The sequence below is a fragment of the Schistocerca cancellata genome, chromosome 5 (genome assembly GCF_023864275.1).
Source record: "Schistocerca cancellata isolate TAMUIC-IGC-003103 chromosome 5, iqSchCanc2.1, whole genome shotgun sequence".
NCBI classification, from domain to species: domain Eukaryota; kingdom Metazoa; phylum Arthropoda; class Insecta; order Orthoptera; family Acrididae; genus Schistocerca; species Schistocerca cancellata.
In genome coordinates, this window is record NC_064630.1 from 336099058 (window position 1) to 336126762 (window position 27705).

A 27705-nucleotide genomic window follows, 5' to 3' on the forward strand; every position below is an offset into this window, starting at 1 on the left:
ACGTCATATGGCAATCATGATTATTACCGGCAAAAGGGGCTGACCGCGCAACGCGAGGCAGCTGATGGAAGGGGAAAAGACAGCGTGTGTCGGTCAGCGAGCAGTCAACACTGTGGAGGTTTCCTTCATTGCAACATGGCGCGGAGACATCATTTGGATGACTTCACACTGGGGAGAATCATCGGGAAACTGTAAGAAAGACGAAGTGCGACGAATGGGGCCAAGGAATTTGGTATTGGTCGTAGCTCTGTCCCACGTGGAGGGGGAGCGTTCCGAACGATGAATATCTTTAGCACAAAATAGACGTTTCAACCATGAAGAAATGAAGATAGACCTTGCAGTGAGATTTACTTTAAATTAAACCTTTTTAACAAACTAATGTGATGTGGGAATGTATTGGCAATGGCGAATATAAAACACCAAGGCTGTATATTGAAATGACGACAATGAAAATTGGAGATGGATCGGCAATCGAAACCGGCCTTCCCACTTTACGCGAGCGATCGCATTAACCGCTATGGCTATCCGTGCACACATACCTATACTTCCATATGCTGTCGTCCATGTGTCACAACTTTACGTACGTGTATTCCTGCCCAGGAGGGACAAATGTATTGGCGGCCGGTGTGGCCGTGCGGTTCTAGGCGCTTCAGTCTGGAACCGCGTGACCGCTACGGTCGCAGGTTCGAATCCTACCTCGGGCATGGATGTGTGTGATGTCCTTAGGTTAGTTAGGATTAAGCAGTTCTAAGTTCTAGGGTACTGATGATCACAGTTGTTAAGTCCCATAGTGCTCAGAGCATTTGAACCATTCTGGAGAAATTTATTGACAGTCGATGGCCTGGCACTGGTTAATAAATTGGGAATAGCAGTACCTGTGTTGTTAAAAGGTACAATGCAATGTTCCTTCGAACATGCATGCGTGTCCGAAGGAAAACTACATAGTACTTCTTAATAACAAAGGCACTGGTGCTTTATAATGGGATATGCTGGGATTCGAACCACGGTCAGTATCACCTGAGGTAAAGTATTACAACCAGAGCCAGCCCACGGCTCCAATTCATCTCTAGTTAACTTGAACAGATCCAAACTTCCTCAAGTCTTTCTGTAAGGAAGGAAGTAAACATAATTTTTATTCGCAGACTTTTCTGTCCCTTTTCATTGTGCCATTTCCTATGACACTTATTAAACAAAGATCCTTATCTGATTCTCACTTTTACAAACAATTATAATGAAACTGCATTACTCATACAAACAGTTAATTTGTCAGTCTGGCAATTTACTTCACGTGATGCTGGTGACACTCGCCATCACAGAAGGACACTGCCACAGAACAGGTCTATCATACGCTGCGGCCGCGAGCTTATGCAGGGCGGCAAAGTGTGGTAGATGTTATAGATCTATCAGAAGAAAGCTGCAAAATTTGCTTAGTCAGAGAAAACTAGGATACTTTTTTGAACTGAGTAGTACAATAATTTTAACATATACTGATGAGAGCTTACCAGGAGTTCTTAAACCCAGAAATACACAATTCATTTTATTCATCTTGCCCCTATTGTGAAGTGGACCATTCCTAGAAATAGGTATCAAATAGATGATCTTGATTTACGGTGTATCTTGATATTCCGGACTACTTCCCCCCAATCGTCTTAGTACCAGTGTTCCTTTTCGATGTGGGTTGATGTGTAGAGTACAGAATGAATACTGTAAGGTAGCAGCACAGTACGATAGTTCTACTTGACGACTGCTTTGTAGTGGTTTAGGACAACTGGTGGTGATGATTTTCCAGCATACACTAAGGATAACGTATGCTGGAACTTCAACACACCATGTATGTTTTGATTGTGTGCTATTTTACTTGTGACATGCTGGTGTTGCTTACCTCTTTTTATTACAAGTTGACGCAGCATCACTATGTGACTTCCAGTGTTGTAAAAAGCACGGACATCTAATAATGTTACAAGACACGATGGTGTCAGCGTAGATCTGTCGAAACCGGTACAGTAATAAAAAATTTACTAGTGATCTTGGCAAACTTGATTCTTCAAGAATAATATTGTAGAAAGACTAGACATTGGGAGCACGCTAAGACCCCAGGTAAGCTTAACACTTATGAAACGGATAGTGTTGTCTCATTTAACATTAAGGATAACTACTGAAACAAAGAATCTATATGTATTTGTTTCTATGAATAAGAATGTTTAAATGGTACTGGGGCATACTATAAGCAACCTCACAATTATGCCTGCAGGTCTGCTGAGACTACAGCAGATCTTCCAGAGCCTCCGCCCTGGCCGCGGGTCATTCCACGTGGAGGCTGTGAAACGAGTCCAGAACACGTCGGATGCCATCGACTACCTGCACAGCTTGGAAGAGGTCAGCAGGTGAGTGAGTTTTTGTTCTCGTTGTATCCGACACATATTTTCATATTAGTGGATTCCTCCTATTTCATATTTTGTGCGTTCTGTTTTAGTTAAAAGCAATTTCATAATGCTAAAGGAAGACACTGGAGGTTGTGACAATAATAGCAAAGTGCCACACGTTTTTAAATAGTGACGAGTCTGTGGACAAAGTGCTTACATTCCAGAGAACATACCGTATGGAGTGTTGTCTTGTTGCTATATGAGTGTACGACAGGTCGCCAACAACAGTTCAGCAGAAGGAATTGCTGCCTGGTGTGTTCGTTATCTGTCAATCGAGATGGGATTAACGTATGACTTGAGACCCAGCAGTAGCACAATGGTAGAGAAAGGGGAGAAATATGATAACATGGCCCATTTAGTTAAATATGTGACCATTCATCTTTTGTGATCTGCGAAATCGACAGCAGGGCTTGACGGTCTGCGAGCCTGGAGACAGTATCGTGACAGAATCGAATTCCGGTCAGACACGCGTTTCTCGGATTGTTCTTACGTCAGTCTCCGTCTGTGAATGATATGAAGATATGCCAGAAACGACATCTGGTTCAGATTCCAAGTTGGTCCCCTTGGAATACGTTAAGAGTGCGCGAGTCGATAAAGACGCGTCCAGTTGGATGAGCTTTATAACCGGTGGCCGAACATCCCTCTTACCGGACTCAGAGCCAGGCACGCGTTACGAAATCTCGATGGCGTATTTGAATTCTGGTCATCCAGATTACGAATGTAGTGTCCACAGTGCCAAAAACTACTTTGGAAAATCAGCCATTCACTATGACGTTCCAAATACACTCCTGGAAATTGAAATAAGAACACCGTGAATTCATTGTCCCAGGAAGGGGAAACTTTATTGACACATTCCTGGGGTCAGATACATCACATGATCACACTGACAGAACCACAGGCACATAGACACAGGCAACAGAGCATGCACAATGTCGGCACTAGTACAGTGTATATCCACCTTTCGCAGCAATGCAGGCTGCTATTCTCCCATGGAGACGATCGTAGAGATGCTGGATGTAGTCCTGTGGAACGGCTTGCCATGCCATTTCCACCTGGCGCCTCAGTTGGACCAGCGTTCGTGCTGGACGTGCAGACCGCGTGAGACGACGCTTCATCCAGTCCCAAACATGCTCAATGGGGGACAGATCCGGAGATCTTGCTGGCCAGGGTAGTTGACTTACACCTTCTAGAGCACGTTGGGTGGCACGGGATACATGCGGACGTGCATTGTCCTGTTGGAACAGCAAGTTCCCTTGCCGGTCTAGGAATGGTAGAACGATGGGTTCGATGACGGTTTGGATGTACCGTGCACTATTCAGTGTCCCCTCGACGATCACCAGTGGTGTACGGCCAGTGTAGGAGATCGCTCCCCACACCATGATGCCGGGTGTTGGCCCTGTGTGCCTCGGTCGTATGCAGTCCTGATTGTGGCGCTCACCTGCACGGCGCCAAACACGCATACGACCATCATTGGCACCAAGGCAGAAGCGACTCTCATCGCTGAAGACGACGCGTCTCCATTCGTCCCTCCATTCACGCCTGTCGCGACACCACTGGAGGCGGGCTGCACGATGTTGGGGCGTGAGCGGAAGACGGCCTAACGGTGTGCGGGACCGTAGCCCAGCTTCATGGAGACGGTTGCGAATGGTCCTCGCCGATACCCCAGGAGCAACAGTGTCCCTAATTTGCTGGGAAGTGGCGGTGCGGTCCCCTACGGCACTGCGTAGGATCCTACGGTCTTGGCGTGCATCCGTGCGTCGCTGCGGTCCGGTCCCAGGTCGACGGGCACGTGCACCTTCCGCCGACCACTGGCGACAACATCGATGTACTGTGGAGACCTCACGCCCCACGTGTTGAGCAATTCGGCGGTACGTCCACCCGGCCTCCCGCATGCCCACTATACGCCCTCGCTCAAAGTCCGTCAACTGCACATACGGTTCACGTCCACGCTGTCGCGGCATGCTACCAGTGTTAAAGACTGCGATGGAGCTCCGTATGCCACGGCAAACTGGCTGACACTGACGGCGGCGGTGCACAAATGCTGCGCAGCTAGCGCCATTCGACGGCCAACACCGCGGTTCCTGGTGTGTCCGCTGTGCCGTGCGTGTGATCATTGCTTATACAGCCCTCTCGCAGTGTCCGGAGCAAGTATGGTGGGTCTGACACACCGGTGTCAATGTGTTCTTTTTTCCATTTCCAGGAGTGTATATTAATTAACAACAACAGACAAGTTGTTGTTATTGTTGTTGTGGTCTTCAGTCCTGAGACTGGTTTGATGCAGCTCTCCATGCTACTCTATCCTGTGCAAGCTTCTTCATCTCCCAGTACCTACTGCAACCTACATCCTTCTGAATCTGCTTAGTGTATTCATCTCTTGGTCTCCCCCTACGATTTTTACCCTCCACGCTGCCCTCCAATACTAAATTGGTGATCCCTTGATGCCTCAGAACATGTCCTACCAACCGATCCCTTTTTCTGGTCAAGTTGTGCCACAAACTTCTCTTCTCCGCAATCCTATTCAATACTTCCTCATTAGTTATGTGATCTACCCATCTAATCTTCAGCATTCTTCTGTAAAACCACATTTCGAAAGCTTCTATTCTCTTCTTGTCCAAAATATTCACCGTCCATGTTTCACTTCCATACACGGCTACACTCCATACAAATACTTTCAGAAATGACTTCCTGACAATTAAATCTATACTCGATGTTAACAAATTTCTCTTCTTCAGAAACGCTTTCCTTGCCATTGCCAGTCTACATTTTATATCCTCTCTGCTTCGACCATCATCAGTTATTTTGCTCCCCAAATAGCAAAACTCCTTTACTACTTTAATTGTCTCATTTCCTAATCTAATTCCCTCAGCATCACCAGACTTAATTCCACTACATTCCATTATCCTCGTTTTGCTTTTGTTGATGTTCATCTTATATCCTCCCTTCAAGATACCATCCATTCCGTTCAACTGCTCTTTCAAGTCCTTTGCTGTCTCTGACAGAATTACAGTGTCATCGGCAAACCTCAAAGTTTTTATTTCTTCTCCATGGATTTTAATACCTACTCCGAAATTTTCTATTGTTTCCTTTACTGCTTGCTCAATATACAGATTGAATAACATCGGGGAGAGGCTACAACCCTGTCTTACTCCCTTCCCCACCGCTGCTTCCCTTTCATGTCCCTCGACTCTTATAACTGCCATCTGGTTTCTGTACAAATTGTAATTAGCCTTTCGCTCCCTGTATTTTACCCCTGCCACCTTTAGAATTTGAAAGAGAGTATTCCAGTCAACATTGTCAAAAGCTTTCTTTAAGTCTACAAATGCTAGAAACGTAGGTTTGCCTTTCCTTAATCTTTCTTCTAAGATAAGTCGTAAGGTCAGTATTGCCTCACGTGTTCCAGTATTTCTACGGAATCCAAACTGATCTTCCCCGAGGTTGGCTTATACTAGTTTTTCCATTCGTCTGTAAAGAATTCGTGTTAGTATTTTGGAGCTGTGGCTTATTAAACTGATTGTTCGGTAATTTTCACATCTGTCAACACCTGCTTTCTTTGGGATTGGAATTATTATAATCTTCTTGAAGTCTGAGGGTATTTCACCTGTCTCATACATCTTGCTCACCTGATGGTAGAGTTTTGTCAAGACTGGCTCTCCCTAGGCCGTCAGTAGTTCCAATGGAATGTTGTCTACTCCGGGGGCCTTGTTTCGACTCAGGTCTTTCAGACAAGTATGTACTACTAAAAGTGTTACGCTACAAATCATGGCAGTAAAGCGAAGAGAAGCCCCACTACACTGACCGCCTTATTTGAGTAGTTCAGATACAGTAGTTACCCTATTGCTGTCCTATACAGTGACAGCAAGCTCCGATTTCTGGACCAGACTGGCAATCGAGACCGAATGACAGCTGTGTCTTCCTCGACCAATGGTGTCATATGAATGCGATACTGACGGACATGGGTCAGCGCACTGCTCTCCTGGCCTTTGTCAGCTTTGCAAACATTAGAAACGCTACTTCTCAATCATATTTCTACTTGATTACGAACTACAGTTTCGAATATTGATATTAATACCTGAGATTCAGCTTAACTGTTGTAGATACAGATGTACTACCCAAAGCGACATATGAACATTTCTGTGAGACTGGTGCTCGAACACAGACATCCCACTTATCGCGAATGGTCGCCTACCAATAAGCTATTCGAGCATTCTTCTCAGCTTGGCCCTAAATTCTATTTATAATACATCTATCAATGTCATGATGACGTACGAGAAGAAATAGATAAATTCATGACATACGCGAGATTGGTTTGATCCATGGAGCGTGATCGGGTAGCACAAGTGTTGTCCTAGATGACAGTATACCCTTTTAATACGAGGAGCGTTCAATAAAGAAATGGAACCGATTTTTTTGTCGGACAGTTTAGGCTGTAAAAAATGAGGAATTTGTTCTGGAACATCGTGGAATATTCCCGCTTCACACCCTATAATTCAGGAAGTTCCGATAGGTAGCGGAGCTATACGTAGCCTTCAAAATGGCATCTGTAATAGAGAAGCTGTCACTGAATTTGTTTTGGCGGAAAACCAAAGCATCGCAGATATTCATAGGCTGTTGCAGAATGTCTACGGAGATCAGTGAAGAAAAGCACGGCGATTCGTTGGGCGAGGAGTTTGTCATCATCGCAAAAAGGTCGCGTAAACCTGTCCGGTCTCCCGCCTGCCGGTAGGCCGCACACAGCTGTGACTTCTGCAATGTTGGGATGTGCGAACACTCTCATTCGAGACAATCGACGGATCACAATCGAACACCTCGCTGCACAACAGGACGCCTCTGTTGATACTGCTGCCACACTCGTTCACCTGTTTGAGTACTGTAATGATTGTATTGTATGTTAACTGGGGACATAGAAACGACGGAGAGGCTTGAAACGTCCCCTTAGAAAAATTTATACACGACTGTGCTGATAAACCTCTACACTATTTGCTTTTCAAACAGCTGAGCAAAACTGAACGTACTCAAACATTCACTAAAGTGACACACAATATTTTTAGCGCAACGCAATCTGACTATCAAAGATCCCTGCAAAAGAATAGCCCTGAGTAACATTAAACTATACCGTTCAGAAATCACTTACCTCACAAAAATCTTCATTACTCGAACTACTGCAATACAGCGAGCGCCACTACTGCCAGCTAAATAAAAGATTCAAACTACGGAAGGCACTAACTACTGATAGGGATAGTTAGCAAATAAAAGATTTTAATAGAGAACAAACAATGTATTTACCTTAATATCATCATAATATATGTAATTTCAAAACTCCGCCATCTCTCTCCTCACATCCACCACTGCTGGCGACTCACCTCTAACTGCGCATCGCTACGCGCTGTTCACATTCAGCTGCCGCTGCCCAACACTACGATGGCAGACAACAATGCAAACTAGCCACAGACTGCACACAGTACAGCCAGTGATTTTCATACAGAGCGCTATGTAACGTTGCCAATAAGAAAACATAAACAGCCTACTTACAGGCTACGTCTCCGCCGCAGCCGCAGTGGTCCACAACCCCACGACGACTACTGCAGTCCACTTAGCCCCTCCGCCGCCCCACACCGAACCCAGGGTTAATGTGCGGTTCGGCCCCCCGGTGGAGCGCATCCCCCGAGAACGTCTCACACCAGACGAGTGTCACCCCTATGTTTGCGTGGTAGGGTAATGGTGGTGTACGCGTACGTGGAGAACTTGTTTGCGCAGCAATCGCCGATATAGTGTAACTGAGGCGGAATAAGGGGAACCAGCCCGCATTCGCCGAGGCAGATGGAAAACCGCCTAAAAACCATCCACAGACTTGCCGGTTCACCGGACCTCGACACAAATCCTCCCGGCGGATTCGTGGCGGGGACCAGGCGCTTCTTCCCTCCCGGAAAGTCGTGCGTTAGACCGCACGGCCAATCGGGCGGGCCTTACCAGTTGGGGTACTCAAAGGAATGTGCCTGCTGAGTTCCACCCCGCCTAACAAAAGATCATAAAGAGCAACGAAGGACCATCTGTGCGGAACTGCTTGAACGTTACGAGGGGGTTACTGGTGCAGCAAGACGCTGGCTTCGACATCGACCGGTACAGTGGTACCATTCCGGCATACAGGATCCCTCATTAAGGTGGCGTATGGCCGTCGAGTTGAAAGGAGATTACGTTGAAAAATAGGATTTTTTAGCTAAAAGAATGGGGAAAAATATGGCGTACTGGAATGGTAAATAAAACCAATCTGCTTTCAGAAAAAAAATATGTTGCATTACAAATCGAACGCTCCTCGTACAATAGTGGGTTCTTAACTTTACTCCGGAAGGAAGTCGAGTGAATGTTGTAACACATGATGTATTAGTTCACCTTATTACAACATAGATAGGAAAAATATCTTAACCTTGTATAATCCATTCCTATAGGTATGTCATGAATAGTTACAGCTGTCTCTGAACATTAACGTATAACTCGATGCAGACAATATACGACACAAGTCTGTCACGAAGAGTATATTTAACTATAACTATAAATTGACACAGCTGGCCTGCTAGCAGCCGATGCTGTCGTCTTTGTCGATGATCGCGGACTAGGCTAAGCTGTACTGCGCTCGGCCGTAAGCGGCGATTGCGGTGGGTGGCTACCCCGATATCGCCCATTCTTCGGTGCTGCTTGCAGAGAATATCTTCTCTTGTGATCTAGGTGCTAGGTACGAACCTTGATTTGGCACCTCGATCTTCGGATGATACTGCAGTAAGCGATAAAGGCGACAGCTCGCGAAAAACCTGGAATCTAGGTTCGAGTCCAATCCAGAACGAATCATCATATGTCGTTTTAGTTAGTAAACCTTTATCTATTACAGTTAAGCTGCATTTCATAAACAGGTTTAAGTTTTGGAAACTGTAGTTCGTCATCAAATGCAGATGTATATAAAACTAATACGGACCTGTGACGAAAATAACAACGATACTGGAAAGAGAGCGAGAGATTGAAATAATAATCTATGAGAAGAAATTATAACTTTGCGACTTGCGGAAGATAAAATCGTTCCAGGGAGCAAACTGGGATAACATAAGTGGTAAGGTGACCGCATGCTAGAAGCGGGAGATCCGCGTTCGAGTCCCAGTTCGGCACAAATGTTCTTATGTCGCTTTACGTAGTACATCTGTACCTATTACTGTTAAGCTGAATTTCAAAAATAAATTTCAGCTACTCATTCAAGTACTTCTTTAATTGATTTCATAAGGCTTTGTGGACCCCGTTCCAGCCCTCCGAGCAAGTAAAAAAATCTCTGTCAGCAGTGGGAATGGAAACCAGGTGATCGTTAAGTATTCCTACAAAAATTCCGTTCCGTAAATTGCTGCTCAAACAGACAAGAAAGTTCCTCTGGGCTGGACATTGTCAAGAGACTATAAAAAAAAATCCTGTGATTTAAATACGCAGGCTTCCGCAGCCGACGTAAATCCCATTAAAATCATTTGGGTGTACCACCGTATCATCTTAAAAATATTTAAATGCTAAAATACTCAAATAACCGAATTTACGGTGGCCTTCCACAGGGTATAGATTGAGGGCCTGCAATAAGGGTCAATTTCGGTGGCTTTAATATTGTAGCATTTATGTATTTCATAATATGGCGCGACAGTACACCAAAATTTGGAAAAGAATCTTGTGACTCACATTTAAATATGACACCTCTAGATGACAGGGACAATCTAGCTCGGTATTACGGATTCCCTTAACCTCACCTTTATACGAAAACATAGCATATATGGAAGTATAGTGTGGTGTTCTTCCACGTGCTATTTTAAGTGCAGTGCAGAGGTCTGTGTGCATGCGTGCGTTCCCTCGCGGCTGATCCTCTGAAGCCCGTATCACCCACTCTTCCGACGACAAAGAATGCGAGATCAGAGACAATGGAATGCTGATTGGCAACAGGCTGCGACGTCCGCCTCCACAACCGCGATTACTAACAATGGCGCCTCGTGTACCGAGAGAAATCGTCCTCTGTGCAGAAGCGGGGATCGCTTTCTTGGGGTGCGTGGTCATTCCATTTGCACATTCCCGCTGATCGGCGCGCAATTTGAGCTAAGCTGCGAAACTGTGCTACCATTTTCTTTTGTACTGACGCAGAAAGAGCATCTGAAACAAGGCTGTTGTAATGGAGGTGAAACGGAATGCCACTGGCATCACTAAAGGATATAGAAGGAAATCCGGTTACTGCAATTTATCTCACAAAAATAACAAAATAAGAATCCGCACTGTAAGGAATGGAACAGAATCTGCCTACATTAATCGAAAGTTACAGAAGGATTCCCTGTGTCCCTCACTATTTTCATTGTTTATATTGACATCATTCATAAATGGTTGATTATATTGAATGACACATCAACAAGTGATAATTTTAATTTCATGACGCTTCTTATCGCAGATGATCAGCTTATAATAGAAGACTCTGAAGAAAAGGTTGAAGTAGCCGTACACAAACTGAGACATATTGCCGCAAAATACGAAATGAGAACATTGACAAATAAAACGAAACAGATGGCATTTGAAACCCGTAAGAGACAAAGCTTTATAGGTGAATCAAACAGTGAAAAATTATGAGAGTTTAAATATCTTGGGTGGAATTTTTAACTTCCTCAGTCAGTTGATGTAGAGCTATGATTGGCTGGACTCAGATATTTCTGTGAATCCATACTACGTACACTAAAACAGTGAAAAAAATTTAATTAAACTCTAGAAATTAATAGTCCTGCCCTTCTGCCTTTGCTTTTGCATGCAGCGAAAGTTGGACCACTACATCTGGTAAGTTGCGATAGAGATGATGTTCCTCCGCGCTGATGCTGGATACTAATTACAGGACAATAAAAGAAACACCCTTATAAGACAGAAATTAATTGTAGAAGCTATTAGAACCACCAGTGAAAAATGCAGTGAACTGGAAGTACCATGTCCAAAGTTTGTGTAGTAATAGGATAGCTAAAGCTGCAACACCATATAATCCAATAGGAAAGTAAAACGTTCGACATACTGTAAAGAAGTGAACGATTCTGAGGGGGAACAGTCCAAAAGGCCTAATCCTTGAAGAAGACGGTGATGATGAAGATAGTGATGAGGATGTTGATGATGACGATTATGATGACAACGATGATGATAATGATGATGATGATGACAGTGATGTGATATTATAATGGAGAATGACTAGAATTCCAGGTAGAAATGAAAGAAAAAGCTTTCTGAGGCGACATTTTAGTAATACGCATCGACAACACACGTTATTCAAAGTAATATATCTGTTGTAAAACTCATTGCGGGCGAAAACGGAAAGTGCTTGAAGATACATCAGCAATAGCAAAACGCACTACAGAACATGAACATCAAATTATATTTTATAAAACTGCTTTTATCTGCCAGAGAAGAAGGCTCGCCAGACAATAAGGCTCGGAGTATACAGTGTGTCCCATTTGTCTTGGCCACCCTAAATAACTGTTTGTCCAGATGCAAATTACAGCATGTTTCAAGCAAATGTTATTTAGCCGTCAGGAGGACATTAATCAGCATGATTTCCTTCTTTGTAGCTTGGTTTTTTAAAAAGATATGAATCGCGATATGACTCTTTTAAACGGCATCCTGTATTTTCTATTCGGAAATTCATTTCCTCTCCTAAAGACCTATTCAAAAATGTATCACAGCGTATCATTCACTGAAGCCCAACATTATTAATTACATAACACAACACTGACGATGATGCTCCCAGTGATTAGTGCAGGTTCTCGGGGTAATGGAACACATCCATGTGCTGACGTTGATAGAGGACAAATGTAAACATAAATAGTATGCACACCCGTCATTCCGTCAACTATCCTCAGTTGAATAGTTGTGTGTGTCGATTGTACACAAAGGAAGAGAAGCTAGAAATGCTACTCATCTATGGGGAATGTACGTTAGTAGAACACTAAGTGCAATACAGTTTTCTTGTGTACGGGTACATTTAGTACAGTAGTTTAGTCCTTTTAAATACTGTTGTGTAGAATAGGCATACAATATAGGCTGTCCTTCCTACAAACTGCATCGACGTAACGTTTCTTTTATTGTTGTTGTTGTTGTTGTTGTTGTTGAAGGTAGGCGAAACGCTACGCAGGCAGCGGAACTGTACAGAGAGCGATATCTTGACAAGAATCCACCTTCCCGACGGATGTTTTCTCGTCTTGTTGCGACGCTTCAGGAAACGGGAAGTTTCAATCCACGACAACGCAATCGATGTAGCACTCGCACAGACGAAGCTGCTGAAGTTTCTGTTCTCGCTTCCGTTGCTATCAGTCCACATGTGAACACACGACAGCTTGAACATGAGGTTGGCATTCGTAAAGCCAGTAAATATCTTATTCTTACACGTCACCGGTTCCATCCTTACCATGTACACCTACATCAAGATTTGCAAGGGAATTATTTCCGGAATCGGGTACAGTTCTGTCAGTGAGCACAGCAGCAAATGCTCGCCAGCCCGAACTTCTTCTCCAATGTTCTATTTATCGATGAATTTTCCTTCTTAAATAATGGACAGGTAAATACAAGGAACATGCATTATTGATGCAGAGATAACCCACGACGGCTTAGACAGGAACACATCAACGTCAGTGGAGAGTTAACGTCTGTTGTGGAATGCTTGGTACTACAATTACTGGCCCTTATTTTATCAATGGTAGTCTAAACGGCACAGCGTGTGCCAACTTCGTCAGACGAATTCTTCCCCCTCTTCTGGATGAAGTGCCACTAAGAACCAGAACGCTTATGTGGTATCAACGCGATCGATGTGCAGCACATAATGCCTTGCGTGCACGTCGTGTTCTGAACCGAAGGTATCCTGCCAGATTAACTGGTCGAGGAGGATCAGTTACTTGGCCTGCCAGGTCTCCTGATTTAAATCTCTGTAGTTTTTTTCTTTGGGGATACATTAAAGACGGTGTCTATCGCGATAGTCAAACAACTCCAGAGGACATGTAGTAGCGTGTCATGCTTGCTTGTAATTCTCTTCAGCAGGCCACACTGGAAACAGTAAATAGTTCTTTCATTCAACGAGTGCACCAGCGTATCGGTGTCCAGGGTTTCACTTTGAACACCTTTGAATGATCCGGTCCTGGGCAATGGTACAAGAGAGTCAGAGTCAATTTTGTTTTATGTTTCTACTTGGTTTTCATTTGTTTTCTGAGTACCCCATCAAGTGGACAGATTGTTATCCCGAGCTCAAAGTCAGTGCTGTGTTATGTAATTAATAGCGTTGTGTTTCAGTGAATGGTACACTATGATACATTTTTGAATAGGTCTTTAGGAGAGGAAATGAATTACCGAATAAAAAACACAGGGTGCCATTTAAAAAAGTAACACCGCTGTTCATATCTTTGTAAAAAACAAAGCTACAACGAAGGCAATCATGCTGATTTATGTTTCCCTGGCGGCTACAGAACATTTTCTAGACACATTTTGTAATTTTTCATCTGGAAAAACAATTATTTAGGGTGGTCAAGATAAATGGGGCACCCTGTATAAAATAAACTATGTAAATGTGAATGTAAATGTAAACGTAAATGAAGATGCACTTTCAAAAAAGATGTCCACCTCCTATTGACAAGGGAAAGGTCCAACCCAAAATGTCGAAACCTATTTCGAAATTTTTCACGCAGGTAGAATACACCGGAAAAAATTCAGGGCCAAAATTTTAGTTGCTCAGCCTCACTGCAAGTATTTTCTAAAATAGTTACAGTTATTCATTTTTGCCTCACGAAGAACCTCTTTTAGCAGCGGTCTGAACAGTCATCCTGCATAGAGCTCGAATCGCTGAATAAGGAGACGCAGTCGTCACAAGTGGACATTGCACGAAGTTCATATTGCACAGAATATTGCATTTAGATCACTTAAGGCATACAAAAATTTCTCACTTTATTACTGTTTTGATAACTTGCATTTCATATCTGTAGTTAAACGGCTGCTGATGTAATTGTTACACAAGTGAGAAGGAGAGGGAAGAAAATCAAAGCAGTGTATTTTGTTATGTTACAGACGACATCTATCAGTCGGAACATTTATTTGTTGACATTAAATATTTGACAACAGTTCCTCTAGTGCAGTTCTTATCATAATTTCTCAATAATGTATATTTTGCTAACAATGAAACAGTTCCATGTTTATTTCCTGTTGTCGTCACAAAAATGAGAACTCTCTCTCTTGGATGACGAAAACAGTATTTTCGTTACACCAGACACACTTGATGAAAGAAAATATATTCAGCCACTTCACAGTATTTACTAGTTTTATAAAGAGAGAACTGGAAAAGAGTAAGAAATGGCCGTGGCCGTCGTTGTGCATATTGTGCTGCATACCAGGCATACGTGATCAATCTCGTGAAATGTGGTGAAGCAAACTGACAGTGCAGAAATGACTGAAGTTTAAGAATACTGTTCTGCTGATAGACTTGAAATGACAAAGAGCAATTGGAAATTATTTTGGCTGGCAATTATCTGGGAAAAAGAGGGTGAATCATACGATTAGTTCTGGGTAGAATCGGAATTCTATTAACAGTCTTTTGGTCGTCCTGCTAAAGACAGAGATGTCGTTATGTCCAGGCCAATAGTCCATTAAAAGCAATGGATTATTTTCTGCAAATGGTGAAAAGACGTAACAAATGTACCACTGAAAACTGTTCTCTCTATTTTTTACAGATTCTGCTACGTCGGTTACAAGACTTTTACAAGTAAACAGTCCTTTTTTTTGCTAAATTTTGGTGCTAAATTTCCTTTATGTTCCTGAAGTAAGAGATAAATTGTGGAAACAGCAAATCACTGATACCTATCACTGGAATTGTTGTATACGAATGTATCATAGCACTCATCGTCTGCACAAGTGACTTCTTTTTTTTCGCTCGAAATGATAAATTTCACTTTGCATGAAACCTGACTGATTGTCTTTGTATGCAGCCTCTTTCGGGGATAACAAGAAACTCCATCTTCAACTGTGCTTTGAATTTCTCTGTAGTGTTACCTATTAATGACATCTGCACTACAGGTTTACTTGAGATGAACTTCGTAATTTTACGACCTCCATTTCCATATAATTTCCTGAATCTGTTTAACCAGGTTGAAGGAAACTGGAAATCAGTAATGTTCTTCTTACTTACAATTCAGAGTGCCCAGTCTCGTAGATCTCCCTCAGTAATGGCCTATTGATTCTCAAGAGCAGTTGTAAGCTTTTCGAATTGTTTTTATAACACACTTCTGCGAGTTTTATTTTGGCGCATATTTTATACTTTGTGTAAATCTTTCTTCCATTTATACAATTCGTGTTCAGATTTACCGAAAATAAACTAGCTTTGCACACTGCATACGTTTAAGCGTTTTCTTCCTCATCAAGCCAAAAAATTTATAGCCTTTTCTTTGTCAGCGAAAGCTCTTAAAGTACATGCTTTCTTTGAGCTTGGAAGGTACTCTATTTTCCTTCTTGACTTAAATTAGCACAAAAATTATCGTTTGAGCCACAATTCATGCAATCGTCTGAGTTATTTCCTGTTTCTTCTAATGTTACTATAATTTCTAACGAAATGCCGACATCATTGGTATGAATGTTCAAGAAATTAATCCATAGATATCATGTAAGTTGGTCTTCAGGAGAAGTAGGTGATGTCGATTTCATATTGCTTTCTTCATAATTTATCTTTGCGAGGTTCAAGACATTAACTGTATTCCACATTAACGTGAAACTTCTGATCCTGCACAAATACAGATACTATTAGCAAGCATAAGCCAAAAAATCACAAAGAAAATTGATTCGGTTTTATCTCCATTATTAACAATTACCAATAACGCAAAGACAAACTGGTAATTATTATGGATATTAAATAATTTAAAATTCGAGTAAATAGTAACTGTGAACTATTAACGGAATCTGAAATTCGCTTTAAAAATTACGATCGCATTGTGCCGTGTTTTACCGATGTGCCGTCAATCGAGGATATGCCCGCTATGATGCGGATGCGCTGTATGCTACAGCCAGGACAAGAGTGTGCATTTCTCCTGCCGCCTGACGAGCTAGGAATTTGGCGAATTTCAGTAGTTTTTCAGTGCTTGCAGTGTGTCTTACCAGCTAAAATTCTGACATTGTGTTTCTTTAGTTGTATTCTTCCTGTATAAATAGATTCAGGGTAGGTTTTGACATGTCGGACTGGACAGTTCCCTTGTGAGTTTGCATTGGGATACAGCCATCACGAGGTTGTACATCTACATCTTCATCTGTATGGTTACTCTGCAAATCACACTTAAGTGCCTGGCAGAGGTTAATCGAACCACCTACACAATCGTTCTCTATTATCCCAGTATCGAATAGCGCACGGAAGAAAGAAGCCCTGTATCTTTCCATACGAGCTCTGGTTTTCTTATTTTATTATGATGATCGTTTCCCCCTACGTAGGCCGGCCTCAACAAAATATTTTCGCATGCAGGGGAGAAAGTTGGTGATTGAAATTTCGTGAGAAGATCCCGCCGCAACGAGAAAGGCTTTTGTTTTAATGATTTCCACATCAAACCCTGTATCATGCCCGTGACACTCTCTCTCCTATTTGTTGATAATACAAAACGCGCAATCCTTCTTTGAACTTTCTCAGTGTACTCCGTTAATCCTATCTGGTAAGAATCCGCAACCGCTCAGCAGTAATCCAAAAGAGAACGGACAAGAGTAATGCAGGTAGGCTCTTTAGTAGAGCTGTTGCATCTTCTGAGTGTTTTTCCCACAACATTTTCTGTGTCTTCTTTCCAATTGAAATTGTTCATAATTGTAATTTCTAGTCATTTAGTTGAATTTACGGCTTTTAAATTTCAGTTTAACGGATTTCTTTCAGCACTTTCAAAGATTTAGAGTCATCTGCCAATTTTGGCACCATACGATATCTTATCTAAATCGTTTCACAATTGGTTTTGATCTTCTGATCACTTTACTAAACGATAAATGACACCGTCATCTGCAAACCACCTAAGATGACTGTTCAGATTATAACTTTCCATCAGGTACTACTACACACCGTTGGGTGGCTTGCGGAGTATAAATGTAGATGAATGTAGTTATGACCTCTTTGACAGCAAATCTCGAATTCTGGCGCGTAAATGAGGCTAGAGTCCATATGCACGAAATTTGATTACAATTTGTTTTTGAAGGACGGTGTCGAAAGCCATTTGGAATTCTAGAAATACGGGATCAATTTGAAATCCTTTGTCGATAACACTTATCACTTTGAGTGAGCAGAGAGCTAGTTCTGTTTCACAAGAATGATGTTTTCGAAATCCGTGTTGACTGTGTGTCAATAGGCCGTTGTCTTCGAGGTAATTCATAATGTTCGAACAGACTATATGTTCCAAAATCTTGCTGCATAACGACGTTAATGATATAAGTCTGTAATTGAGTGGGTTACTCCTACTACCTTTCTTGAATATTGGTGTGACCTGTGCAACTTTCCAGCCTTTGGATCCGGATCTTACGCTGAGTGAATGATTTTATGCGATTGTTAAGTATGGAGCTGTTGCATTAGTATATCTCGAAAGGAACGTAATTGATATACAATGGGGACCGGAAGTCTTGCTTTTATGAAGTTATTTAAGCTGCTTCACTACTCCGAGGATATCCACTTCTAAAGTACTCGTGTTGGCAGGTGTTCGTGATTCGAATTCAAGAATATATACTTCGTCATCTTTGGTGGAAGAATTTCATGAGGCTGAAGATATCACAGCAGACGCGAGGCGACAAACATGGGATTAACTGCTCTGCACTGTATGCATCTGTTATTACGGATTTGTAAAGCTAGTGCAATTGGCAGAGATTGACACTTGGCAAAGACCACGAAGACCTGTGCCGAGAGCTCGCAAAGTTACAACTCCTCGTGGCTGGGTGCGTGAGAGCTCTTACTAAATGTCTAGGATGCACAAATACCAAATTACCTAGCCGCCATGGTTTCACACTGTCCATGACAGAGGCTGCATTTGGAATGAAGTTCGAGATCGTAGTGTACCTGAATGATAATAATAATAATAATAATAATATCATATAATAATAACCATACCATATTATTATAATAATACCATATAATAATAATAATAATAATACTGAAAGTATTATTAAAATTGAGATTCAGAATAATAAGGGGAACTTAAAAGACTGACAGAGATGAGACATATCTGTGGACTAAAAGAAGAAGAGAGTTAACTCCAATAATGGGTGCACATGATTTCAGCTTAAAGACGGAGAACTACATAAAAGTAATAATAGACAATTCAAGAAGATATGGACGCACTGATACCACGGACCACATAATATCTGGCTGCCACATCCTGCAGAAAAAGAAATGTCTCAAGAGGCACATTATGACGTGCTCATATCTTCAATGACGAAGTTGCAGAACTCTACTAGTACTAGACTCCCTCTCCAATAAGTGGTAGACCTAAAAACCTAAAACAGTAACAACCTTAAAATTATCCTGCACAGTCAACACGTACATCAGAAATGATTCGTAGCAACTAACAAACTTGACCTTATTGTACGTTAGCCAGATAAAAGATCATGCGCCTTAATCGCTTTTTCGTCCCTTGTGATGGGCGTTTTAATAATGGTGCGCATCAGAAAAGAACTGCTGTATCAGCAGCTCCACACAGTCTCAAATTTGTAGTTTTCCTTTGCAGCATTGGAGTGCCACGTATACATAATATCCTCTGTCGCTAGACATATTGCTAATCAACTTTATTCGTAGCTGGTTACTCTGCAGTTTATCAGTCGGTGATTATCAGAAATCATCATGATATGTGCCAGTCATTACTTTAAGGACTCCTTGATGAACGACATCGCATCTAGAAATGTTTGAGGCTTAAGGATATCCCGGTGGGTGTGAAGAAAAAATATTTTTCATCTGTCACACAGGAAAAAAGTACTGAAATGGCAGTATATTGATGTTAAGCAGGAACGCTGCTATTAGGTGCTCTGACCTGTTTGCTTCCACAGAGGTGCCCAAGAAAGTTTTCTTGCAATTACTGTAGAATCTTAAATTTCAGGTCATGAACTTCATCTTTTGCAATTGTGAATTCGTTGTATTGTTCCGGAGCTTCGATTTCTCATGTCTGTCACCGATGCTCGTAAAAAGTGCTTAAAATTATCCTGGTAAATTTGTGAAAGTGTGACTTTTCTTTCCTGAAGCAGTGTACAAAAATATTCCTCTTTCATTCCATCAATTTCTTCTCTGCATAGAAGTGCATATTGCACCAAGTTACGCTGTACGGTTAAATCCGAAAGAATCAACAAATAGCTTAATCGGTGGTGTGACATATGATGTGGGATGATAAATCGCGGCAACAGCTTGTGCATCAATGTCGTTCTCACAAAACTGATCTACTGTCACTCCCACTGATCAGTACATCATCGTTTATCGTAATTACCGTCTTCAGACTTCGCCTTCAGAAAATTCTCTAGCCTAAACGTGTTTCCTAGGATATCAAAATTATAGAGTATTTCTGATTGTGCTCGTAGGTCCATCATCATAAATAAAGTATTTTTATAAAAATATCCACTTTGTAGTTGCGTATCTATTAGTTCCCGAAGACAGCACTCACTTTGACACTACCGAAATCAGGAGTGCTAGGCAGCTGCTCTCCCATACGTCGTCAACGGACTGTAGCAGTTGTTCCTTCCTTGGTATACTTGCTACCCATTCACATTCTTCTTAAATAGCTAGTCCTCAGACAAGAGAGTAAATGCTCCAGTACTGCAGACGTTGATTAGATCCAGTAACGTTTTCAAGAATGTGTAGTTGTTTAAAAGCTTGATCGACAAAATTCCGTTCAAGAATCTACAACAAGAGGAGGAGGAGGATATTAGTGTTTAACATCCCGTTGACAACGAGGTCTTTTAAGACGGAGCACAAGCTCAGTTTAGGGATGGCTGGGGAAGGAAATCGGCCGTGCCCTTTCAAAGGGCAATTTGCGTGAAACGATTTAGGGAAATCACGGATGGCTGGACGGGGGTTTGAACCGTCGTCCTCCCGAATGCGAGTCCTCGGTGCTAACCACTGCGCCGCCCCGCTCGGTAGTCGTAACTGCCGTCTGCGTCACTTCTGCTGTGCAGCGAGCTACGTTAATTTAAGTATTATCTGTATTTTTCTTCCTTGTCACTTCTTCTTCCGTGTGTTTTTGCTTTTAGGAAGCTTTAATTGTCGAGTGCTAGTAATAGTGTTCCATAGATTTCGTGTTTGTTTTGAATACAGTCAGAGAGAGACCCTTTAGTCAACAATAGTGCCAGTAGTGCTAGTGTTTGTTTTCAATGCAGTCCAGAGACAAGTAGTGCTATTTTCATTGTTTTCTACAAGAAGTGGCTAGAGCAATCACAGTTTAGTCAACAATCAGCCGCCTTTAGTGAATTAGCAGTCTAGTTAAAAGTTTATTGACTCTCTACAGTAATTTGATTTCTTAGGATGGATAGGATGTGTGACTGCTGTGTACGGACGCAGGAGGAGCTGGCCACTGTTCGCGAACAGCTGAGCGTGTTGATGGCCGTGGTCAGCCATCTTCAGGCTGCTGCCTCGGAGTGTAGCGGCAGTGGGGAGTCTGGTGCGTCGCATGGTACACCCCAGGTGTTACATGATTCACCCACTGTCCCTGCTGTCGAGACATCTTCGCGGGTACTGGGCCCGGTTGGGCCACTCTCTCTCCAAGGGGAGTGGCGGGTTCAGCGGCGTTCGCGGCGCACGAGGCGGAGGGAAAATGTGGAGCCTGGCCGTGTGGCGTCGCCCGCTCTGCCAGTGAGTGGACATGTGGCTGCTCCTTCAGCAAGGTCCGAGCAGGCACACGGGCGGAGGGGTTTATTAGTTATTTGGAGCTCCAACGTTAGGCGGGTGATGGAGCCCCTTAGGGAAATAGCGGAAAGGTCGGGGAAGAAGGCCAGTGTTCACTCTGCCTGCTTGCCGGGGGGTCTCATCCGAGATGAGGAGGAGGCCCTGCCGGCGGCGATAGAGAGCACTGGGTGCACCCGACTGCAAATTGTTGCTCATGTCGGCACCAATGAATCCTGCCGTCTGGGTTCAGAGGTCATCTTCAGTTCCTACCGCCGGCAGAGATGGTCTAGCGGTTCTAGGCGCTCAGTCCGGAACCGCACGACTGCTACGGTCGCAGGTTCGAATCCTGCCTCGGGCATGGATGTGTGTGATGTCCTTAGGTTAGTTAGGTTTAAGTAGTTCTAAGTTCTAGGGGACTGATGACCTTAGAAGTTAAGTCCCATAGTGCTCAGAGCCAGAGCCTCAGTTCCTACAGGCGGTTGGCGGAATTGGTGAAGGCGGAAAGCCTCGCTCGCGGGGTGGAATCAGAGCTAACTATTTGTAGTATCGTTCCCAGAACAGATCGCGGTCCTCTGGTTTGGAGCCGAGTGGAAGGCTTAAACCAGAGGCTCAGACGATTCTGCGGTGATCTGGGGTGCAAATTTCTCGACCTCCGCTATCGGGTGGAGAAATGTAGGGTCCCCCTGAATAGGTCAGGCGTGCACTACACGCCGGAAGCTGGTACAAGGGTAGCGGAGTACGTGTGGAGTGCACATGGTGGTTTTTTAGGTTAGAGAATTCCCTCCCTAGGCCCGACAAGACGCCTCCTGAGACGCGGCAAGGTAGGAGTAGGCAAAATGCAACAGGGAATAACAATATTAATGTGCTGATAGTAAACTGCAGGAGCGTCTATAGAAAGGTCCCAGAACTGCTCTCATTAATAAACGGTCACAACGCCCAAATAGTACTAGGGGCAGAGAGTTGGCTGAAACCAGACGTAAACAGTAATGAAATCCTAAACTCAGATTGGAATGTATACCGCAGAGACAGGCTGGACAGTGAAGGGGGAGGCGTGTTTATAGCGATAAGAAGCACAATGGTATCGAAGGAAATTGTCGGAGATCGGAAATGTGAAATAATTTGGGTGAAGGTCACGGTTAAAGCAGGCACAGACATGGTAATTGGATGTCTCTATAGGCCCCCTGGCTCAGCAGTTGTTGTGGCTGAGCACCTGAAGGATAATTTGGAAAATATTTCGAGTAGATTTCCCCAACATGTTATAGTTCTGGGTGGAGATTTTAATTTGCCGGATACAGACTGGGAGACTCAAACGTTCATAACGGGTGGCAGGGACAAAGAATGCAGTGAAATTTTTTAAGTGCTTTATCTGAAAACTACCCTGAGCAGTTAAACAGAGAACCGACTCGTGGCGATAACATATTAGACCTTCTGGTGACAAACAGACCAGTTAACGCAGAACAGGGAATCAGCGATCATAAAGCGGTTACGGCATCGATGATTTCAGTCGTAAATAGAAATATTAAAAAAGGTAGGAAGATTTTTCTGTTTAGCAAAAGTGACAAAAAGCAGATTACAGAGTACCTGACGGCTCAACACAAAAGTTTGGCCTCAAGTACAGATAATGTTGAGGATCAGTGGACAAAGCTCAAAACCATCGTACAATATGCGTTAGATGAGTATGTGCCAAGCAAGATCGTTAGAGATGAAAAAGAGCCACTGTGGTACAACAACCGAGTTAGAGAACTGCTGCGGAAACAAAGGGAACTTCACAGCGAACATAAACATAGCCAAAGCCATGCAGACAAACAAAAATTACGCGAAGCGAAATGTAGTGTGAGGAGGGCTATGCGAGAGGCGTTCAATGAATTCGAAAGTAAAGTTCTATGTACTGACTTGGCAGAAAATCCTAAGATATTTTGGTCGTATGTCAAAGCGGTAGGGGGATCAAAACAAAATGTCCAGACACTCTGTGACCAAAATAGTACTGAAACAGAGGATGACAGACTAAAGGTCGAAATGTCTTTTCCCAAAGCTGTTTCACAGAGGAAGACTGCACTGTAGTTCCTTCTCTAGATTGTCGTACAGATGACAAAATGGTAGATATAGAAATAGACGACAGGGGGATAGAGAAACAATTAAAATCGCTCAAAAGAGGAAAGGCCGCTGGACCTGACGGGATACCAGTTCGATTTTACACAGAGTACGCGAAGGAACTTGCCCCCCTCCTTGCAGCGGTGTACCGTAGGTCTCTAGAAGAGCGTAGCGTTCCAAAAGATTGGAAAAGGGCACAGGTCATCCCCGTTTTCAAGAAGGGACGTCGACCAGATGTGCAGAACTATAGACCTATATCTCTAACGTCGATCAGTTGTAGAATTTTGGAACACGTATTATGTTCGAGTATAATGACTTTTCTGGAGACTAGAAATCTACTCTGTAGGAATCAGCATGGGTTTCGAAAAAGACGGTCGTTTGAAACCCAGCTCGCGCTATTCGTCCACGAGACTCAGAGGGCCATAGACACAGGTTCACAGGTTGATGCCGTGTTTCTTGCTTTCCGCAAGGCGTTCGATACAGTTCCCCACAGTCGTTTAATGAACAAAGTAAGAGCATATGGACTATCAGACCAATTGTGTGATTGGATTGAGGAGTTCCTAGATAACAGGACGCAGCATGTCATTCTCAATGGAGAGAATTCCGAAGTAAGAGTGATTTCAGGTGTGCCGCAGGGGAGTGTCATACGACCGTTGCTATTCACAATATACATAAATGACCTGGTGGATGACATCGGAAGTTCACTGAGGCTTTTTGCAGATGATGCTGTGGTGTATCGAGAGGTTGTAACAATGGAAAATTGTACTGAAATGCAGGAGGATCTGCAGTGAATTGACGCATGGTGCAGGGAATGGCAATTGAATCTCAATGTAGACAAGTGTAATGCGCTGCGAATACATAGAAAGATAGATCCCTTATCATTTAGCTACTAAATAGCAGGTCAGCAACTGGAAGCAGTTAATTCTATAAATTATCTGGGAGTTCGCATTAGGAATGATTTAAAATGGAATGATCATATAAAGTTGACGTCGGTAAAGCAGATGCCAGACTGAGTTTCATTGGAAGAATCCTAAGGAAATGCAATCATAAAATAAAGGAAGTAGGTTACAGTACGCTTGTTCGCCCACTGCTTGAATACTGCTTAGCAGTGTGGGATCCGTACCAGATAGGGTCGCTAGAAGAGATAGAGAAGATCCAACGGAGAGCAGCGCGCTTCGTTACAGGATCATTTAGTAATCGGGAAAGCGTTACGGAGATGATAGATAAATTCCAGTGGAGACTCTGCAGGAGAGACGCTCAGTAGCTCGGTACGGGCTTTTGTTAAAGTTTCGAGAACATACCTTCACCGAAGAGTCAAGCAGTATATTGCTCCCTCCTACGTATATCTCGCGAAGAGACCATGAGGATAAAATCAGAGAGATTAGAGCCCACACAGAAGCATACCGACAATCCTTTCCACGAACAATACGAAACTGGAATTTAAGGGAGAACCGATAGAGGTAATCGGGGTACACTCCGCCACACACCGTCAGGTGGCTTGCGGAGTATAGATGTAGATGTAGATGTAGAAAAGGAGACTTCATAGGTTATGACGGTAGTCTGTTCCATTCGATATATTCCTCATGACGCAAACTTTCTCACATAGACTGAGAAGAAACTCGTACATTTTTTCGGTGTTGTAGCTAGCCAGAAACTCCAGGTGAGACGTAAAGGTTAAAGGAAGACTCAACGCAGCAGAAAGGTCGTTGGGTCGACTCCAACGCGTTGTACACGTTTTCTCCCCTCGCGTTCTACAGCTTTGTAGTGTACATTACTAGTTTATCATAAATATGAGGAAGTCTAAATAATTGATTGACAAACACAAATAATGATCAAGAACAAATCAAAATTTCGTGTCACAAATATGTATGATGAACTAGCCAGATGATCGAATGAGTTATCGCTTCCCGCGCCCGGGTTCCCGGATGCGATTCCCGGCGGTGTCAGGAATTTTCTCTGCCTCGTGATGACTGGGCGTTGTGTGATGTCCTTAGATTAGTTAGGTTTAAGTAGTTCTAAGTTCTAGGGGACTGATGACCATAGATGTTAAGTCCCATAGTGCTCAGGGCCATTTGAGAATGAGTTATGTATTTCCGGTCGTTGCGTACGTGGATTTACTTTATTGAATCTCAAGCAGTTGACCAATTTCGGCCTTACTGTCGTTTTTCAAGTGCTGTAGGTGTCAGAATGTCGTAGGACTTCCCGATTATTTAACAGTGGTCGTAACAGTTCTGAGGGTGAGCGCATAACGTGCGACGTCAAATTTTAAAGAGTGTGTGTTTACGGAGTGCAGTAATATTCAACCACGAAACTAGTGCCGCGTTGTAAGTCACTGTATATGCCCACTTTCTTTGTTAAACACCAACTGTCAGTGACTTATAACGACATACAGTATCAAGGATGACTAATACTGCGCTCAGTAAATGTTAAGGTTTTAAATTTGACCCTCACACATCTCGTATGCGCTCCCTCTCAGAACTGTTATGTCCGCTGTTGTGTAATCGGGTAATATTACGACGTGTTTGAAACTAAAGCACTTAAAAATGGCCTGCAACGCCTTAATCGGCAAATTGTGTGAGTTTCTATAAAGTAATAACGTGTAAGCAACAGACGAGAAAGCAATTCAAAAATGGTTCAAACGGCTATGAGCACTATGGGACTTAACTTAGAACTACTTAAATCTAACTAACCTAAGGACACCACACACCCATGTCCGAGGCAGGATTCGAACCTGCGACCGTAGCGGACGCTCCGTTCCAGACTGTAGCGCCTAGAACCGCTCGGCCACCCAGGCCGGGAAAGCAATTCTACAATATCTTTCAACAAATATACGGCTGTGGTACCCTACATGAAGCTAATAATTTAGGGAAAGAAAAACGTTTCTGTGAATTTGTATGTGTGTGAGTGTGGCGTGTTCTGGAAAATGTAATATATTTTACCATAATTGTCCCAAACTGCATTTTTTCGGCGTAACTTCGGTTCTTGTGGCCATTTCAGAGTAACATTAAGAAATTTTTGTCGTGAGAAGATGAAGGTCTTTAACCTAAACAACTAATAAGTAAGTAAATTTCACTCCATAGAGAATTAATATTCAGTAGCTATAGATTTCAAAAACTGTTTTAGAACTAATTTTGGCTTTTAACATGCAAAAGGTTGCGTTTGTTCTGTTGTTATTATCGCATATAGATCTTCCTACAGTGAAATTAATCTGCTCCATTCGGCTAGGAGAAAAAAGAATTTATGATATTTAACGTCATATTTAACAGATATTTCTGTACCACTGTAGAGGACCACACAGTCTAGTTATGCTACGAAAAAGATCCGTTAGCAAATAACGAACACATCCACCTTCTGCTATTTAACACGAGACATTTTTCAGTGAAATAACATATTCAGAAACCACTGAGACAAATACGAGGCAATGAGAATTGCTCTGATTTTCAACATTATCCTCAGTAGATCCGTTGTATTGTCTCTTTAGAATGTTCATTAATGACATGAATATATGACAGCGAATAAACTGAAGTATATGCAGCTCTATAAAATGCACTGTCAATTTACGTTCGATGTCACACAACTTCTTTTCTTGAAACACTTCTTCGTCATCTTTCTGTCAGGGTACTTAAGTGTAATTTGTTGTAAATGTTATTATACAGCTGTAATAGCACTCGTTAGTTTAACATTGCTACAGTCCCACTATACTGCTAACCGATGTGTTGGAGAGGGTGGTCTACAGAAAATTACAGAACTGCTGATAGTTGCCGAGTTTGTGTGTTGGCGGTAAGGGCAGTCCAGGATAATTTTCGGAAGGAAAAGGATTAGAGTTTAAAGTCCCCCTCGACGACGACAAGTTCGAATACTGGAAGGCTGGGGAAGGAAATCGGCAGTGCATTTTCAAAGGAACCATCCTGGAATTTGCCTTCAGCGTGATAGGGAAATCACGGAAAACGTACACTACTGGCCATTAAACTTGCTACACCAAGAGGAAATGCAGATGATAAACGGGTATTCATTGGACAAATATATTATACTAGAACTGACATGTGATTACATTTTTACGCAATTTGGGTATATAGATCCTGAGAAATCAGTACCCAGAACAACCAACTCTGGCCGTAATAACGGACTTGATACGCCTCGGCGTTGAGTCAAATAGGGCTTGGATGGCGTGTACACGTGCAGCTGCCCATGCAGCTACAACACGATACCACAGTTCATCAAGAGAAGTGACTGGCGTATTGTGACAAGCCAGTCGCTCGGCCGCCTTGATCAGATGTTTACAATTGGTGAGAGATCAGGAGAATGCGCTGGCCAGGGCAG

General features: G+C 42.9%; 1 protein-coding gene across 1 annotated transcript in view; it reads left to right on the plus strand.

Moving 5' to 3' along the window:
• LOC126188270 (glutamate receptor 1-like) overlaps nt 1-27705 on the plus strand; it is a 1232223-nt gene that overhangs the window by 796961 nt on the left and 407557 nt on the right. The window contains exon 5 of the mRNA XM_049929849.1: nt 2252-2384. Coding sequence (XP_049785806.1) covers nt 2252-2384 — 133 coding nt within the window. The remainder of the gene's footprint in view (nt 1-2251; nt 2385-27705) is intronic.